The following is a 17,034-nucleotide window of genomic DNA, read 5'->3' as shown; positions in this document are numbered from 1 at the left end:
CAGTTCCATTGGAAATGTTGATTTTTGCCTGTTTGTTTTAGCAGGCAGTTGACCTGGTCTCATTTAGATCATAAGTGAGAATCAGTCTGTGGGTCGTGATTCTAGTTCCAAGTCCCATTCAGTTTTCCAAGCCTTTGTGGTGCTATTCCAGTCTGTCCCATGTGTGTGCCATCCAGCAGCCAGCCTGAGAGCTGAGCAGTGGTCTGCCTCTTAGTTTAACTCTGAAAGTCTCCGTGTGCTGCTGGGGGTCAGCTCCATGTGTGCACCGTTGGGGGTGGCCCAGGAATTCATACACAATTCCATGAGGTTGCCTCCCTGAACTTCTCCCTCTACATCATCTCTCAAGTACTTTCTGGTTCCTTGGGACTTTCTTTTTCTGCCCTCCAGCTAGACGTCTGGAGCTTTATTTATACTACTCTTTCATGTTCTTCCTGCGCTTGTGCCCATGTCTGGGCCGAGCAGTGAGAGGACAGAGAGGAGAACAACTGGTGTCTGCCCACCCTCCTGGGTCCACAGCTCCTGGGATTGGAGAGAGATTTTTCTCCTGCCTCCCAGATTTAGGCATCTGTGGGCCCCCTGCTGCTGCCACTATTGCTGCTATGGGACCCTCTCCCTCCTCCTGGAACCAAAACTAGAAGCTTCTCCTGGAGTTCTCTCTTTTACACTAACGTCAACTTTTGGGTTTCTTCCCAGATGAAGCCGGGGACACTGGAGGAAAACAATGGTAAATTCATCATCGGTCTGTGGTGCTTTAGGTCCTGGTCTCTTTCAATCCACCTGCTTCTGTTGGTTTTCAGACCCCTCAAGTAGCTGCTGCATGTGTTCTGTCCAGGCTGTCAGGTGTAGCTGCATTCAGAGGGAGAGGCAGGGGGGGGATGCTGTCCCCTCTCGGGCAGAACCAAAACTTCTCCCCCAGCGTGGCCTCAGACTGATGGGAAAGGAGAGATTTACCCAAAGCCGAGTTCCAAAATGAATGAATGTGTTTGTCATAATGGTCCATGGAAGAAAGTGACTTAGATACAGAATTATCTAAAGGCTGGAAAGTGGGTGAGGTGGGGGGCAGGAGTAGCAGGAGAACAAGTTGCCTTGGCCGCTGAGTCTTGGCAGGTTTGTACGGCTCCCAGATCCCAGACTGGTGGCGTGGATTTTCTGTGGGATGTGCTCACCCTTCAGCAGATCAGTAATGTGGTCTCAGAGGTGAAGGACAGCACAGTGTTTTTATAGCCCGGGGAGGCTTGGGAGTGGGCCGTAAAGAGAAGGAGTTGATGAAGGTAGGAGACTCGTGGTGCTTAGGGAGAGGGGAGCAATGCGTTATATATCCTGTGTGTGTGTGTGTGTGGTGGGGCGTAGAGGAGGGCCTTTCTAAAGTATGATTAAATTCAGAATGTGGAGCCCTGAAGCAGAATTTCTAAATGCCTCCTGGTTTTTGGCCTGTAAGCTCATATTACATTGCACCATACCCTTTTGGGAATACAGTTGTTTTATATGTTCATGTTAATGGTAACTCAGAATGAAATAATTCGAACATCATTACCTCAGAAATAGTCATATGACAACATTTAATTTAAAACAGTTGATTTTTATTTGTGCAGTAGCAGAATTCGAAAATCTCGCATAAAATTTGAGGACTGTAATTAATAGTGATATTAATGATTATTATCCCTACACTCCTTAGAAATCACTAGAAATCTTTACATGTTTAATTTTTTTCAGTGTGCCTGAAATATTAAAATAGAAAATCAGTGGTTTCATTCACAGAGACTTAAGTAAAGCTTTTTTTTGTTGTTACCAAGTGTCTTTGTCTACCTTTTTATAATGTCGTTTCCCCTCCATCCCCTTCTAAGATCGTCTGGAATTTGTCTGTCCTCAAGTATTTAACAGGCTCTCAAGTGATCGCAAAGATGCCATCATATATTTCAAGGAGGTTTAGATATACTCTAAAAATGACAAATTAAGTGCATCACAGAAAGTCCATATGCTGTGATTAATCACATTAACCTCAGATCAAGGAGTCGCTCATAGTTAAGGAGAATTTAAGATCTGGAAGGAAGCGTTGAAGACTCGGTGAGGGAGCTGAGCCCTGGAGGGGTTACCCCGTCAGGCAGGACACACGAGCTGGGTCTCTTCTGAAGGCCGTGTACCGTCGCTCACTCTCATTCATTCATTCATTGCCTTTTCCCCTTCAGCTTTTTGCTTTTTAAATATACTCACAAGTGTCCTTTAAACAAAAATATCACAAAATATCCCATAGGGTATGTCAACTCCTGGCTCCAGCTACTATCAACTCTGTCTTTCTCTTCATAAACAGACTTCTTTTACTTCTTCTGTTTTTTATTGAAGTGTAGTTGACTCACAATATTGCGTTAGTATCAGGTGTACAGCAGAGTACACAAACTTCTTGAATGAGTTGTCCACACTCAGGAGACCTCAACTGTGCTTTCCCTGGGCTTCTGAGGTTTTCCTTCTCCCCCTCTGAGGGTCCTTCTCTGTTTCCTTTGCAGGTTCATCTTCCTCTCCTTGGACCGTTAAAAGCCAAGTTCCTCAAGGTGCCCAGTGTTGGGTGGGCCCTCTTTTCTCCCACCTCTCTGTTCTCTCCTCTTTCCCACACCTGTGGCTTCCTTTCTTAGAGATGACTCTCAAATATATAGAGAGAGATACCACATTCTCACACACACACACGTATATGCACATATATATGTATACATCTCTACCTTATATCTGTAGAGATGTGTGTGTATATGTGTATATACACATGGATCTTAGGTAGATATGTACACATATATATGTGTGTATGTCTGTCTCTCTGTATATTTTGAGATATATAGTTCATCTATAAATTTTTTTTGAATTACCATCAGGATTAATAAGCAATTCTTAATCCTCCAACTTTCTAGATTTCTTCATTTTGATCATTTAACAGAATATACTTGATAAAAACCAGACGTTCTTTCAAAAGTATACTTGCCAACATCAGGAGAACATCTTAAAATATGCTTTATTTCAGCACCATATCTTCTCATCACAGAGCACCAAATTATCAAAAATCATGCATATATATATAATTGAGAGTAAAGTAGGTAGGAAAGTGGGTAGGTTGGTAGATGGACAGATGGATTGAGAGATCTCCTAGGCGTTTCTTCTGGAGCTTCAGGCCCATATTTCTATCCGCAAAAGGCATCTCAAATTCATTATGTGTAAAACCAAACTCAGGATTTCTCCCCCAACCTGATTTTGGTCCTCTTCCAGTGTTCTCAATCAGTGTGAACAACTCCCCATCCAGCTAGTTACAGGAAAGCCCGGGAGCATCTTCTTCACCTCCCTGGTCCCCCTATCTAGCCCATCATGAGTCCTGGTGATCTTATCTCCCAAGTATCTTCTGGATCTGTTTATTGACCTCTTACCCCTCCCTTCCAGGTCTGAGCCGCCATCATGTTTGACCTGGACCACTGCAGTAATCTCTTCCCTTGTTTATCTACATTTCCTCTTGCCCTCTGGTACATTCTTCAAACAGTAGAAAAAATGATCTTCCTGAAACTCACGTCTAATTGCGTGATGCTGCTGTTGCGCAAAGCCCTTCGGGGTCTTGCTGTTGCCCCTGCGTGAAGTACAAGATGCTTTACTGTATCCTGAGCAACTCTACGTGCTCCGTCCTCCCCTCTCTCTCCAGCTTCACCTTGTGCAGTGCTCTCCCTGGTTCCTCTGCCGTGTCTCCCATCACTCACCATCATCATCATCACTTTTTCCTGTCACAGTCTGTTGGATATGCCCCCCGCCCCCGCAAGAGCTTGTCCTAAGCACCACCTCCTTCACGGCATCGTTCCCTAACCTCCCCTGCAGCCAGCATGCTCGTGTGCCGGGGGCAGGGTATCTCTCCTTCAGTTGCAGCTTTGCGTTTATTTGTGGAATCCTTTGGTTAGTGACCTCTCCCTCCTGCTTGTTTACAAGTTCCATAAGGACAAGGTGTGTGTCCCACTCGTCCACCTCTGCATCCCCACCCCCAGTTCTTACCATAGCGCGGTAAGTGTTCATTCAGTATCTGTTGAGTGAATGGACACACAGCAGCAGCATGTAAAAAAAAAAAAAATGAAGCACATCTTTTAAGCCAGTAGGTTTGTCCATAAAGGAATACGATAGAGGAAAGCGAAGGCACCAGCCTTAACAGAGCCCCTTTTATGTGCCAGGTGGTTTATACACATTATTTGGATGGAAAGAAGGAATGGTCATGGGTAGTTTTGTTTCCTTTCATAACTCCTCGAAGGGATTTTTATGTGTATTTCATGCAAATACATGGGTGGCAAGATTTTTTTCAGTGATTTAACATGATATGAAATATGTCTCTGAAATACTATCCTATTTTTCCATTAACATATTTTAGCAATTTTCAACTTGTGTGGCTGGGCATTTGATTAACAGAAAAAAAAAAAAGAATTGGATTAGATATAATACCTCAGATGAGATTGCCTTGTTAATCTCTAATGTCATTTTAAGAGCATTAAATACATATATATCCTGGACATGGCTACTTAACTTTTGACTTTTGTATGGCACAGAGTTTTGAGTCCTAGTCATAAAAGGCATATGGGAAACACCTTTCTTCATTGTGGTAATGGTGCCTTTCCATAATTGGGAAATATACGAATGCAATTTTGTATGAGGGGGATAAGCAGATTGTAGGTGGATAATATCCACTGCTGCCCTTCTGAGTCTCCCAAAACCGTGTGCTGCTTCTCATGTTGACTCCATTTCTGTTAAAAAACGACAGCCACCAGAACCAACCCTTCGGTTGCTCGCTGTGGTTATGACTAAACCCGTTAGGTTCTAACCGTATTGAATTTGAAGCTCCTTTGAGAATCTGTGACAGTATGTCACATAGGCAGGTGGATGTGCTGGTCTGAAGCTCCAGAGTGGCCATGTGGGGTATTGCTATTACCTGCAGGGTCCAGGTGCAGCTGGTACCCAACTAGAGGTCACGTGCCCTGTCCAGAGGAGGCAGCCAGCAGTAGCCCAGTGACAGCACAGATCTACTGATACCACATCTTCTAATTTTTGAAGGGAAGCCAGAAACTCAGACTTTTATGTGAAAACTACAGATTTTTAGCTGTTGACAGTGAAGGATTTTGTTTTTTACATCTGCTCGGGACACACAAAACACATCCATGAGCTGATTTTTTTCTCTGACCTTTGTTGCAGATTCTTTATCCTGGCTGCTAGTTCTTCACGGTCTCTCTCTCCCTCATCTGTCCAATCTGGGTTCCTGCTGCTGTTTCACATCCCCTGCATCTTGGCTGGACTTGACTCTCTCCTTTCTCCAGGCCCAGGAGGTCCATCTCCTGTCTCAGGCTCAGCCCCTCCCCTCGTCACCCTCACATGGAGCGTCTCTCTTGTCCTGTGAGACCCAGCTTAGGTCCTTGGTGCCACCTCCTGCACCGTGAACTCGTCGCTTTGATCCGTCATGGTTGACTTCTAGATGAATGTCTTATCTTCACAAATAAGTTGCATTCTTTTTGAGGACAAAGATTGAACATGGGGTTAGGGTGGGGGGTGGTTTGTTTTGAGGCTTGGTTGACTCTCAGGTGAGAATGGGACCAGAAAAGATAGTGAATCTCCTAAATGCCTCCAGGGACAGGGAGCTCGCTGCCTTCTGTGACATCCATGCCAGTTTTGGACAGCTCCTATCTTAGAACGCATCTGTTTGCTTAATCAAGCTGAAATTTGCCTCCCCACCTAATGATTTTGTTACCCTTGGGAATTTACACTGAATTCTTCTGCCCCTTGTACAATCCTTTTCTGAACAAGCAGGACCCTAGTCCAAAGGAGCTGTTCTTGTGTGTCCAGTGTAGCCATCTAAACAGGGTTTTCACAAGAAGCAGTGTTTTTACGTGGAAATAGTCACTGCATCTGCGCATTTTCTTTCCTATTCTTTTCGAATTCCGAGGGAGTTTTTAGTAATAGTGACCTATTACTAAAAACCTATTACTCTGGCAGTTTCACGATGTTTTCATTTGAAAGCACTGTCCTTTGAGGTTTCTACTTTATCGGCATTAATAAACATTTCCTAAATTGGTGACCATACGCTTTGCTTGATATTCTAACATCTCTTTGGTTAACTGATTTCTGTTTTTCTTTTCAACAATCAAAAGTCTAATTATCTGTATACTGAGTTTTAAATCTCTTACGATATTGTAATGCTTAGATCCCTCACTTCTGCCCTGGGTAACATGAGTATTGTGACCCTCGGCTCTAAAAATAAAAACATTTGAAGATTTAGAATTGGCTTATGTAAGCAGACTTATGCGGCGAAAGCCTCCCCTTAACTCTATTGTTGTGTAGTACACTGGAAATCACATCTCAGCTACAGGATTCCATGTTAGAATGTCACCAGCTAACCAGGTTGCTCACTGTAAGCTCATTGCTGTTTCTGTGTGTTCTTAGGTGCCGTGATACTCTTGGGAAGAACCAATATGTTTCGCTTTAACCATCCGAAGGAGGCTGCCAGGCTCAGGGAGAAGAGGAAGGTGAGCAGCATGGAATCTCCTGTAGCCAACTCCTCTCTGGGAGGGGCTGGGGTGGGGGAAGAGGGGGGTCTCCACTCTGGTTCCAGCAGTTTAACTTTCTGGAGCACAAATCAACCCATAGCCTGGGTTGATTCTAGAGGGTTTGTTTCCCAGCGGATGGCTCCCTAGTGAAATAGGCTAGCAAGTCAGATCCAGAGCAGGAGGAGAGACACTGCTTCTCGACCCTCCTGTTGAGCCCTGCATCCCCTGAAAGGAGGTGGGCATCATTTCACATTAAGTGGAGAGTGCCTTCCACTCAAGAGCATCTGTTTTAAGAGTTAACCCCATATCAGAATCACTTTCATCCAAAAGTTGGCTCACTTTTTATTTTCATTCACAGTAAACTGGATTTTTGATTAGGGTGTGAAGCAGAGAGGGGGTGAGCTTAGGATGATTGGAAGAGACTTCAGCTTGGATGGGGATGACCAGAGGGCACTTGAAGTGCTGGATGAGGGAGGTGGGCAGAGGACCAGAAAGAGACGGGAAGAAATGGAAGGGAGAGAAATCTGTCTAGGACACCGTGTTGACCTTAGACTGAGGAAGAGAATGAAGTCACAGCTGAGTTTTCTGTGAGCCAGGCACTGTGCAGAACCTCCACATGTACCAGTTTACGTGCACAGAGGCTGTTATTACACCCACATCACAGATGATCGAGATGAGAAACTGAGGCTGGCCTGTCCCGTGGCCAGCAAGCGGGGAGCCGGGGCTGCAGCCCTGACCGCTGACCCGGACGTGTGGCCCTTCACCCTGAGTTATGCAGCCCCGCATCTCAGCCTGCTTTTGCCGGGGCTGCCCAGAGTTGCCAGTGCCTTAAATGCGGAATAACGAGAAAGCCGCAAACCCCAGCCTTCTCCAGGGCTGCCAGTTCCAGCCTGTGAAGGCTCTTGTCTGTTCCAGCCCAGAGTCGCCCTGGAGGGCCCTTTTCAGGACAGAGGTGCAGGGAAGAGAGGGAAGGAAACAGGTTTTCTGGTAACTTTCCATGGAAGCAGAACAGGTTGGGCTGTTGCTCTCTTGGTTCCCCTTCACCTCTCCGTCTCCCTCTTCGTCACTCAGCAAGTGTGAGGGCTGCTCCTGCCAGGGGACAGGGTTGGCACAGATGCCATCACCCCTTCCCTCCACTTGAACGCAGCAGCCAGGTCAGGGAGATAGATCCACAGGGCTGTGCAGTTCCCGTCCGAGCGCCCTGGGGCCCTGCTGGCCTTAGCGTGGGGCTTGGGTTCCAGACGGATCCCTGGCCTGACCCCTGACGTGCATCCTCAGAGAGACCAGTTGTGTGCAGGTTGATTGGGGGGGTGGGGCGTGAGCCCCTCACTGCCTCTCCCCAGTGGAGAGCGGGAAGCACAGAGCACGGCCTTCTCTTGCTGCCGAGGTAACCGCTCTGCCCTGTGTCTGCTCTTAGAGTGGCCTTCTGTCCTCCCTCAGCTTGTCCATGACCGACCTGTCCAAGTCCTGCGAGAACCTCTCTGCCGTCATGCTGTACAACCCAGGGTGAGTGGACTGCGGCGTTGCCTCCCCTGGGGTTGTCACTGTTGTGGTGTTTGTCGTGTCGACCCCATTAAAGTCATTAATTAAAAAAAGAAGTCAGTTAAATAAAATAAAACTTCTGCAGTCGGGCCTCCTTATCAAATCAGCCGTAGTCATTTTCCAGGTTCCTTTCCAGCCCTTGCTGTGTATGGACATCCTTTAACTTAGTTATAATCACGACACAGGATGAGGGGAGGGAGGGCTGGCGGCGGGGGGCAGCCGACGTGGGGCCTTGGAGGCCCCTGGAAGGAGTTTGACTGTTTTCTAACCATTTGAGGTCTTTAAGCAGTAGAGGAACGTGAAGATAAATTTACTACAAATATTAGGCTGTGTGTCATTTGGAGAATGTAGCATAGAAGTGAGAGACCATTTAGGAAGCTACTTCCTTAGTCCCGGTGGGAGGTACCAGTGGCTTGGGTCTGGGTGGTCACCATAGTGACGGAGCATCATGGAATCAAGGGCGGTTCCCAGGCTCCGGGTTTAAACAGTTGGGCAGGTGATACACCTGCTCCTGAGGTGCGGGAGGCAGGGGTGAGCAGCCTGGGCTGGCGGTGGGGGTGAGGGTTCAGTCTGTGTATCTTTCCTATTAGGTTGGAAGTTTTCCGAGGTCAGAGGCTTATCTTACTGATTTCTGTATTCTAGAGCGTCATTCACGTAACATGCTTGATGAACGTTTAGCAAACAGATTAAGAATGAAATTTTAGTAAGACACATGTGTCCTTTGGGGGGAAAAGGTTTTTCACTAGTTCCTCTGGGCATGGGTGTTCTAAATGGTGGGAAATGGCACATCATGAAAAGGAATGTGTTTCTGTGCACGAGTCGGTTTCCAAATGACACTGCAGTTGGTTGAATAACCTCAAGTTCACGTTCAGGATCCTCAGGCAAAAGGTGGGAAGAGGGACTCATGACGAAGTGAAGACTTAGGCCAAGGTAGTCAGAGAATTCAATGAGAAACACTCTGCGGTCGGCTGGGAGATGGTTCTGGATGGGTTGGATGTTGCCGTGATGCATCCTGTTCATCTGGCTTCAATTAGCAGACACATTTCATATCTGCCACCCTTGCAATACTCATTTGTACAAATTCAAATTCAAATGACTTAATACTTCATCATACCTTCATTCCTCCGACTCCAGGCCCCGCCCCCAACTTGCCACCTGCTATAGAGAATGATTACCCATGAATTAAAACATAATTGGAGAAAAGTTGCTGCCTCTGATTTATGGGAAGCAGACACCTTGTAAAGTGCTGTGCTCCGGCAACTTGGCAAAACAAAGTGGGATTAAAGCTAAGCTGGGCTGTTTTTACCTTTTTTGATGTTACAGGTGTGAATATCCTTAGCCTAAATTAAGCACCACGCGATAAAAGGGAAGAACGTTGAAAGAAGTATGTTCACTGCTTGGACACTAGCTGAATAGTTGTTACTTAAATCTAATAAGCCGCCTGCACACAGAGTGTGTTAGTCTCTCAAGATGGAAACGTAGGGCTGAGATGCTTCAACAGGGCAGCGCGTATTTACTGAGGGCGAGGAGAGTCCATAAGTGTCAGGTGCCGTGTTCTCTCTGCCTAAGAAAACGGACACATGGGTGTGAACCCACTTAGCGTGAAGTCATGGAAGTTATATGATTCAGGATTAGTAGCCTGTGACCTGGGAGGGCCAATGGGAAGGGAGTGGTGCAAATTGACGTGCTTGGAAGGGATTCTCTTCCGGTGTCCATGCCTTGTAATGTGTTGGGTGATTTAGAAAACCAGAGACTTTCAGAAAGAATCTTTCTTGACGTTGAGATCACCTCCAGCCAGCATCATGGGATCTGTGCCATAAGCCTAAATAACGGGATCCCACTTGTCCTCAACGCTTATGGAGACCAGGCCTTATCCCCTATGTAACATCCTCCCCAGTTCTCCCCCTCTTCTGTGAACTCTCATTGCCATAGCAATGTGCAGCCTGTAGTAAATAGCTGGGGCCCATGGCAAGAGGAGGGTGGTGTGGAGGGCATAGCAGGGCTGTGAGGAGCCTTAAGTAGTAACCCTCCTAAGTCCCTGGTCTAGCACTTTCTTCTCCGTAGATGAGGATATGAAGACGTTAGAAGTCTATTAAGATGCCTTATCTCTGAGAACAAAGCGGACAGAACACTAACCAGAGATTTAGCCCTGGATGCCCGCCAGGTAGGAACCCAAAATCACTCCCTTCTGTTCTACTTGACAATTCTGTTCAAGATTCACAAAAAAAACTAGATTCTGTACTGGGCCCTGAGATGTTTGCAGGAAGAGGTTTTCCCCTGGAGAGGTGTTTTGGGAAGGAACATTTTATGAGCAAACAAGGTGAGTGCTGGCCAGAGTCATGCTGAGCTTAGGAAGAGATAAGAGGATTCCGCAGGTTGGGGCCTGACTGGGGGGCGCTCTGAAAGCCGTGCCTGGGCGTGAGCAGTTTGCTTTGATCAACAGATGTCTATTCTTTGAGGAAATGCACTTTGGGGTTTGGGAGGATGGAGCAGGAGAGATGGCATCTCAGGTTCTGCTGGCACAGTCACAGCACCTGTGTACATGGAATGTTTTTATAAGTTCTGGTTAGTGTGTTTAGAATGTATGATTATGAATAAAATGTATGGACCAAAACACAACAGAGAATTATTTTCTCTATACTCATAAGCATTTGCTAACTCATTTCTTCACTCTTGTTTTTAAATTGTGCTAAGATACACTTAACATGAAATTTGCCATCTTAACCATTTTTAGGCGTACAGTAGTGTTGTGTTCACATCGTTGCAGCTAACCTCCAGAACTTTTTTCCTATAAAACTGAAACTCTGCGCCCATTAAGCAGTAATATCCCAGCCCCCTCCCCCTCACCCCTGGCAACCGCCATTCTATTTTCTGTCTCTGAATTTGACTACTCTGGGTACCTCATATAAGTGGATTCATACGTTATTTATCTTTTTGTGACTGGCTTTTTTCACTTAGCATAATGCCTTCAGAGTTCATCCATGTTGTAGCAAGTATCAGAGTTTCTTCCTCTTTAAAGTTGCATAACATTCCATTACATGTATATATCACATCTTATGTATCCATTCATCTGTCAACGGACACTTGGGCTGCTTCCACCTTTTGGCAATCGTGAATAATGCTGCTCTGAACACGGGTGCACAAATATCTGTTTTGAGCCCTTGCTTTCAGTTCTTTTGGGTATATACCCAGAAGTGGGATTGTTGGATCATATGGTAATTATGCTTTTAATTTTTTTGAGAAACTGCCACACTGTTTTCTATCTTAGGTGCAACCATGTTACATTCCTACTAACAGTACATGAGGGTTCCAGTTCCTCCACATCCTCACCAATATGTGTTACTTTCTGTTTTTTTTCTTGTTAGTTTTTTCTTTTGTTTTGTTTTGTTTTTGATAGTGGCCACCCTAATGGATGTGAGGTGGTACCTCACTGTGGTTTTTCTTCACTCTTTGTTTTCTTTCCATTTTCTTAAGAATTTCCAATCTGGAAAATAGTGTTTGGAAATATAGAAAGATGGAAGATCTGAAATTCAGCTCCCCCAGTAAGTTTAGTAAATAACTGATGAGTGTCCATCTGACAAGGATCCATTTCCTGATGACCTCCCTCAAGCCCTGCCAAGTTCAGTTCAACCCGCTCGTTCGCCTGTATCTCAATGCCCAGTCCGTGGGGTAGGGGCTTCAGGAGGTGTTTCTAGCCAAGGAGAGATGTGATCATATTTGCCCCGAGAGGGAACAGTGAGGGCGCTGAGGGAGCTGTGAGAAGGATGTGGAGGTGAGGCCTGAACTGAGGCAGCAGTGGAAGGAAGCTAGAGGCAGGGGTGGGCTGCACAGGCGCCCAGGGCAGTAAGTGATGAGGCCCGAATGGACAGTGGGATGTGGGAGGGGAAGAAGGAAAAGCTGGTGACATCCATTTTCTGGCTTAAATAATCGGTTCGGTGTCGCATGCTCTCCAGCTGAAATACAGATACGGGAGGAGGGCCAGCTTGTCGAGAGGCAGGGAGGATCCTGAGCACGGCCTTGAGAAACCGGGCCCCGGGCCGCGAACTTCCTCCTGGGAGTGACTGCACGTGAGCACAGGATCAGCCGCCAGGCGCCCCGTGGGGCGCGTGGGGGCCTCTGCAGCCTGTCACAGGCGCAGGGTGAACGCGGGTCCCCCGTTGACAAGTCCTCCTGCTCTTTCCGCATCCACTCAGCTGCTGGGTGAGGGCCCTTGTTTGGCCAGCCTGTGCTGGGGCTCAGTCCCCTTGGAGCGTGATTCAGTGTACAGGGAAGACTGTGGTAAAGCCTGGCGGAAAGCAGGGAGCCGGGAGCCTTGTCTTTGCCCGTGACGCTTGGACTCCTCTGGGTTGACTCTGAGTGAGGGCAGCTGTGCAGCTCCACCCAGGCCCCTGGCCGCAGCGCCCCGCTCCTCACCGTAGGGGGTCTGTATCCACCTACCCTGCGATGGGTCTCACAGGCTTCAGCAGGTGGCCCGGCCCTGGTGACAGTGCAGAGTATGGGGTCCCTCACCCCGTATTTACCTCTCTTAGGACCAGTTTGGGATCAGCGTTCTCCTGCTTTTAAAACTTTCTCCCTCTTAGGCGAACTGGCTTTTGGCCTTCTTAATGATTCCCTGACGCCAAGTATTGGCTTAATAAATGTTAGCTGCCCCCCAGCACTGCCCCCTCCCCTGCCCCAAACCTCCTCTCTTCTTCTTTGTTTCTCTCATTAAACCCTCGTGAAGGGACTTCCTCGGTGGTACAGCGGCTAAGAATCCGCCTGCCAATGCAGGGGACATGGGTTCGAGCCCTGGTCCGGGAAGATTCCACATGCCGTGGAGCAGCTAAGTCCGTGTGCCACAACTACTGAGCCTGCGCCCTAGAGCCCTCGAGCCACAACTACTGAGCCCACGTGCCACAGCTACTGAAGTCCGCATGCCTAGAGCCCATGCTCGCAACAAGAGAAGCCACCGCAATGAGAAGCCCACGCACTGCAAAGAAGAGTAGCCCCCGCTCTCTGCAACTAGAGAAAACCCATGCACAGCAACGAAGACCCAACGCAGCCAAAAATAAACAAATAAATAAATTTATTTATTTAAAAAAAAACAACAACCCTCATGAACACGTCTTTGTTAAGAGGCCGGGACTCTTCTTTAGTGTCAGCTGCTCCTTTCCCTTAAGCACCAGCCGGCTTTCCAGTTACCTAATAGAAGTCACGGCCCACAGTATCCCTGGAGAAAATAAATTTTCTCCCTGAATTGGCTCCACCCAGGGACTCTGTCTGCCCAGCTCTCTCCCTCTTGCTGTGCCCACCCACACCTCGAGCAAGTTCACTCTGAGAATCTTGCTGCCCATCATCGTGGGGGAATGAGCAAGAGGGATTTTCCTCTCTAAGTGGCCGACATGGTCCGTCCGTGAGGAGCCCCTGTTGCCCTGGAGTCATCAGGGCCCTCGCGACCCTGCATGCGATTCCTGGTTTCCTCTACGAGGCGACGCAGGGGGGACTCGCGGACCTGCCCCTGGAACCTGTCCGGCCTTGAGCCGAAGGGTGGGGCTCACTGCACCCCCTTAGCCCTTCGTGGTGACCCCTTCTTCCTGCAGGAGCCCCTCCTCTTCCCAGCAAGTGGCCCGGCCCTCAGTGCCTCTGGGATGCCCTCCAGGCCCCGACATAAGCACCCATTTGTCTCCCACCATTATCTTCTGCCACTTTCCACCTTGAACTTCAGGCTTCGGTTTAAGTGGACAGAACGTCTTTCACACCTCTCTCCAGGCCAAGTCCATCTATAAGACTGTCCACAGAACCCTCCCACTCTTCTTCCCGTGGGCAGTCCTCTTCATCTTTCAAGGTGAGTGTAGGAACTGTCTCTTCAGAAGCACTCTGTGCATGTCCATTTTGAGCGAAGTGCTTCCACTTCGTCCTCTGGCAGGTGTTTGGTGCACACCTTTATCATCATAGCTTTTTCCCGATTCCTTTTTTTTTTTTTTTAAATTTATTTATTTATTTATATTTATTTTTGGCTGTGTTGGGTCTTCGTTTCTGTGTGAGGGCTTTCTCCAGTTGCGGCGAGCGGGGGCCACTCTTCATCGCGGTGCGTGGGCCTCTCTCTGTCGCGGCCTCTCTTGTTGCGGAGCACAGGCTCCAGACGCGCAGGCTCAGTAGTTGTGGCTCACGGGCTTAGTTGCTCCGCGGCATGTGGGATCCTCCCAGACCAGGGCTCGAACCCGTGTCCCCTGCATTGGCAGGCAGATTCTCAACCACTGCGCCACCAGGGAAGCCCTCCCGATTCCTTTAGTTGATGCTGGTGCCTGCTTTCCCACTAGGCTTCCTGAGGGCGGGGCTGTGCCCTGCTCCTCTTTGAATCTCTAGCATCTCACACGCAGTGGGCACTTCACAGACGTTCACCAAGATGTAGGTTTGCAGCCGAAATGCTCGCAGTGCGGGAGATGTATCAGCTCCTTGGTGTCCAGGTGCCTCGTGCTTCAGGTGGGTCCTTACGCGCTGTTTAGCATCTCCAGACTAGCTGGGCCTTATCTTTGTGAGGCTTTCACACACACAGGTGTACTTCATGCACGTTTTGTGGCTTTCTTGACTGTTGCACATTTACATCTCTTGGTTTCCTTGGCATCCTATAGACCTGAGTATGTTTTTTTGCAGCAGATTAAAAATCTATGCTACTTAGTACTCAGTTCCTCTTAGAGCAAAGCTCTCTGAAAGAATTACATCAGGTTTGCAAATTACTGTATCCAGTAAGATGCAACTTATCTTCAAAGCAGTTGGTTTCAATAGGCAACCTAGTAATTCTCCAAAGAGAATTTTTCTCCAAAAAAACCCATGCTCTGAATCATAGTAAGATTTGGACTTTTTAAAAGTGAAGTCTTTGCTACCCAGGAACATTTTATCAGCCCCACTGGGCACGTCATGTTGGATGTATCGTTTCTAAGGTAGTTTAGGAACTCACTGCTGGCCCACATCGTAGGCTCTCTGGAAACCAGGATTTGTAGGCACACATGCGTGGTACTTAGTGCCAGAGAATTTTTGGAGGAGGCAAAGCAGCCTGGTGACTTCCTTTGGGAGTCAGCTCCGCTTTGGAGAAGCGCCCAGCCAGGGTCTTTGCCAGGAAACAGTTTCGCTGCAGGGGAAACATTCCTCCTCAAGGCCCAGTGTCTTTAAGAAGAAACCAAGCCCACTCCTCAGTCATCCTCTGTCTTGCTCTGAGGCTGCAAACAGGCGGCTAACTTGGCAGAAAGCTGGAGCTTTCACAGCTTTTTGAAAGTGCTCTGAGCAAAATTATATACCTTCCAAGTTCATTTCAGTCTTAAAAATAAAGGGAGAAAATTTCATTTGTGCGTTATCCTCCTTTAAGCACTAACCAGTGGCGAGCCTGTTTAAATGGATATACTGCATTTGAAGAAATTCTGAAGAGGAGAAATGCCTGGGTTTCAAATGCGGTTGGGCCAAAAATATCAAAAGTCAAAAATCAAACCTCTCTTTGGCAAGCCGTCCAAGGAGCTTTATGGAACGTAGCGCTGATGGGATTGATGGGCATCAGGGCCAACTCAGGGCTCAGTGCAAGGCCCCTGACTCTGAGGACTGTCTGAAGTCATCAACAATCAGGGGATAAGGACGGATGAGTGATGGTTATTTTTAACCTAACTTTTAATTTTCATGTGTTAATCATTATGGAAAATTTAGAAATCACAAACAAGCAAAAAAGAAGAAACTACAGCAGTGAACACGTTGCTCTATATTCTAGTCTATACCTCTGTTGCACCATCTAGCCATCTCGGTCTCTCTCTCTGTGTGTGCGCATGTATATGTACATATATTTACATACATACATTTATACTTATATACATTTATATGTGTTCTTTTACCGGGATGGGTTCACACTGGGCTTGTAACAGTTTTATGCACTTATATATCTTTCCCCTTCATATGTATTAACCTACATCATTTTAACATCCATGTGAGATTCCATTGTATGGATACGCCATACCTTACTTATCTTCTGTTGGTAGTGTTTTGTTGTCTAGCTTTGAACTATGGCAAGCAGTTGGGGTGAACACATTTGTAGCTAAATCTTTGTGCTTATCCGTGAGTATTACTTCCTCAGGTGAGAAAAAGTAGAATGGGATTACCAGGCCAGAGGGTGTATATATTGATAGTGTTAAGGCTCTTGATAGATGTTCACAAACTGTTCTATAGGATGGTTGTACGTATCGCCACTATTTATCTCCCACCAATACCACATGAGAGTTTCCGTTTCCTTGCAAACTGGAAAGGGATCCTCTTGACTCATAGACTGTGTTGATACGAACACACCCTCCTGGATGCAGCTCTAAGCTGTATTCGCAGCAGCTGGAGTCTAGGCAATCCTGCTAACAGTGGCTCTCTCTGGAAGCCTGTCCTGGGCATCCTCATCATCACCCGGGATTCATCAGGCACCTCATTTGTCCCGTGCAGAGCTCCGTGCCGTGTGCGGTTTGCTCCAGCCTTCCGGCTCCTTCAGGTTTAGAGTAGGGATGGGGTTTCGGAATGTGAAGCCGGAAGGAACTATATTCCGCATGAGGAGTTCCGGGATTGCGATGCAGAAAGCCGAAAGCACCAAGATACAGTACTGGTGAGGACTTCTTACCAAAAGACAACAGTTGTAGGAAAAGAAAGTAGTTTCATTTTCCTTCCTCCCTCCAACCCCTTCCCTATTTCTTCCTTAGGCTCTCCCTCCCTATTTCTTCCCTCCTTCCCTCCCTCTCTCCCTTCCTTCAACCGGAAGGATAAATACATCACACCTGGGAGAGAGTAAGAGAACATCAGTAACCAGGTGCGTCCTTCGCTGTACTGAGCTTAGCTTCCCTCTAGATTTCTGTCAGCTTCCAGGAAACAGGCACAGGATCTAATCTGTTCACTCAGTTCCCAGCATAGCACCTGGAACTTAATAGCCATGTAATACATGTGAACTAAGTGAATTCAGTTCTTC

The 17,034-nt window shown here is 47.3% G+C and overlaps 1 protein-coding gene across 8 annotated transcripts in view; it reads left to right on the top strand.

The window, feature by feature from the left end:
• KIF16B (kinesin family member 16B) overlaps window positions 1-17,034 on the top strand; it is a 291,300-nt gene that overhangs the window by 151,978 nt on the left and 122,288 nt on the right. For all 8 annotated transcript variants that reach the window (XM_082428587.1, XM_082428585.1, XM_082428582.1 and 5 more), the window contains 2 exons: window positions 6,433-6,515; window positions 7,954-8,042. In XM_082428587.1, coding sequence (XP_082284713.1) covers window positions 6,433-6,515; window positions 7,954-8,042 — 172 coding nt within the window. The remainder of the gene's footprint in view (window positions 1-6,432; window positions 6,516-7,953; window positions 8,043-17,034) is intronic.

The sequence above is a fragment of the Balaenoptera physalus genome (assembly GCF_965194825.1).
Source record: "Balaenoptera physalus genome assembly, chromosome: 16".
NCBI lineage: Eukaryota > Metazoa > Chordata > Mammalia > Artiodactyla > Balaenopteridae > Balaenoptera > Balaenoptera physalus.
The sequence above is the reverse complement of the archived record's forward strand: the minus strand, read 5'-3'. Positions and strand labels throughout refer to the sequence as shown.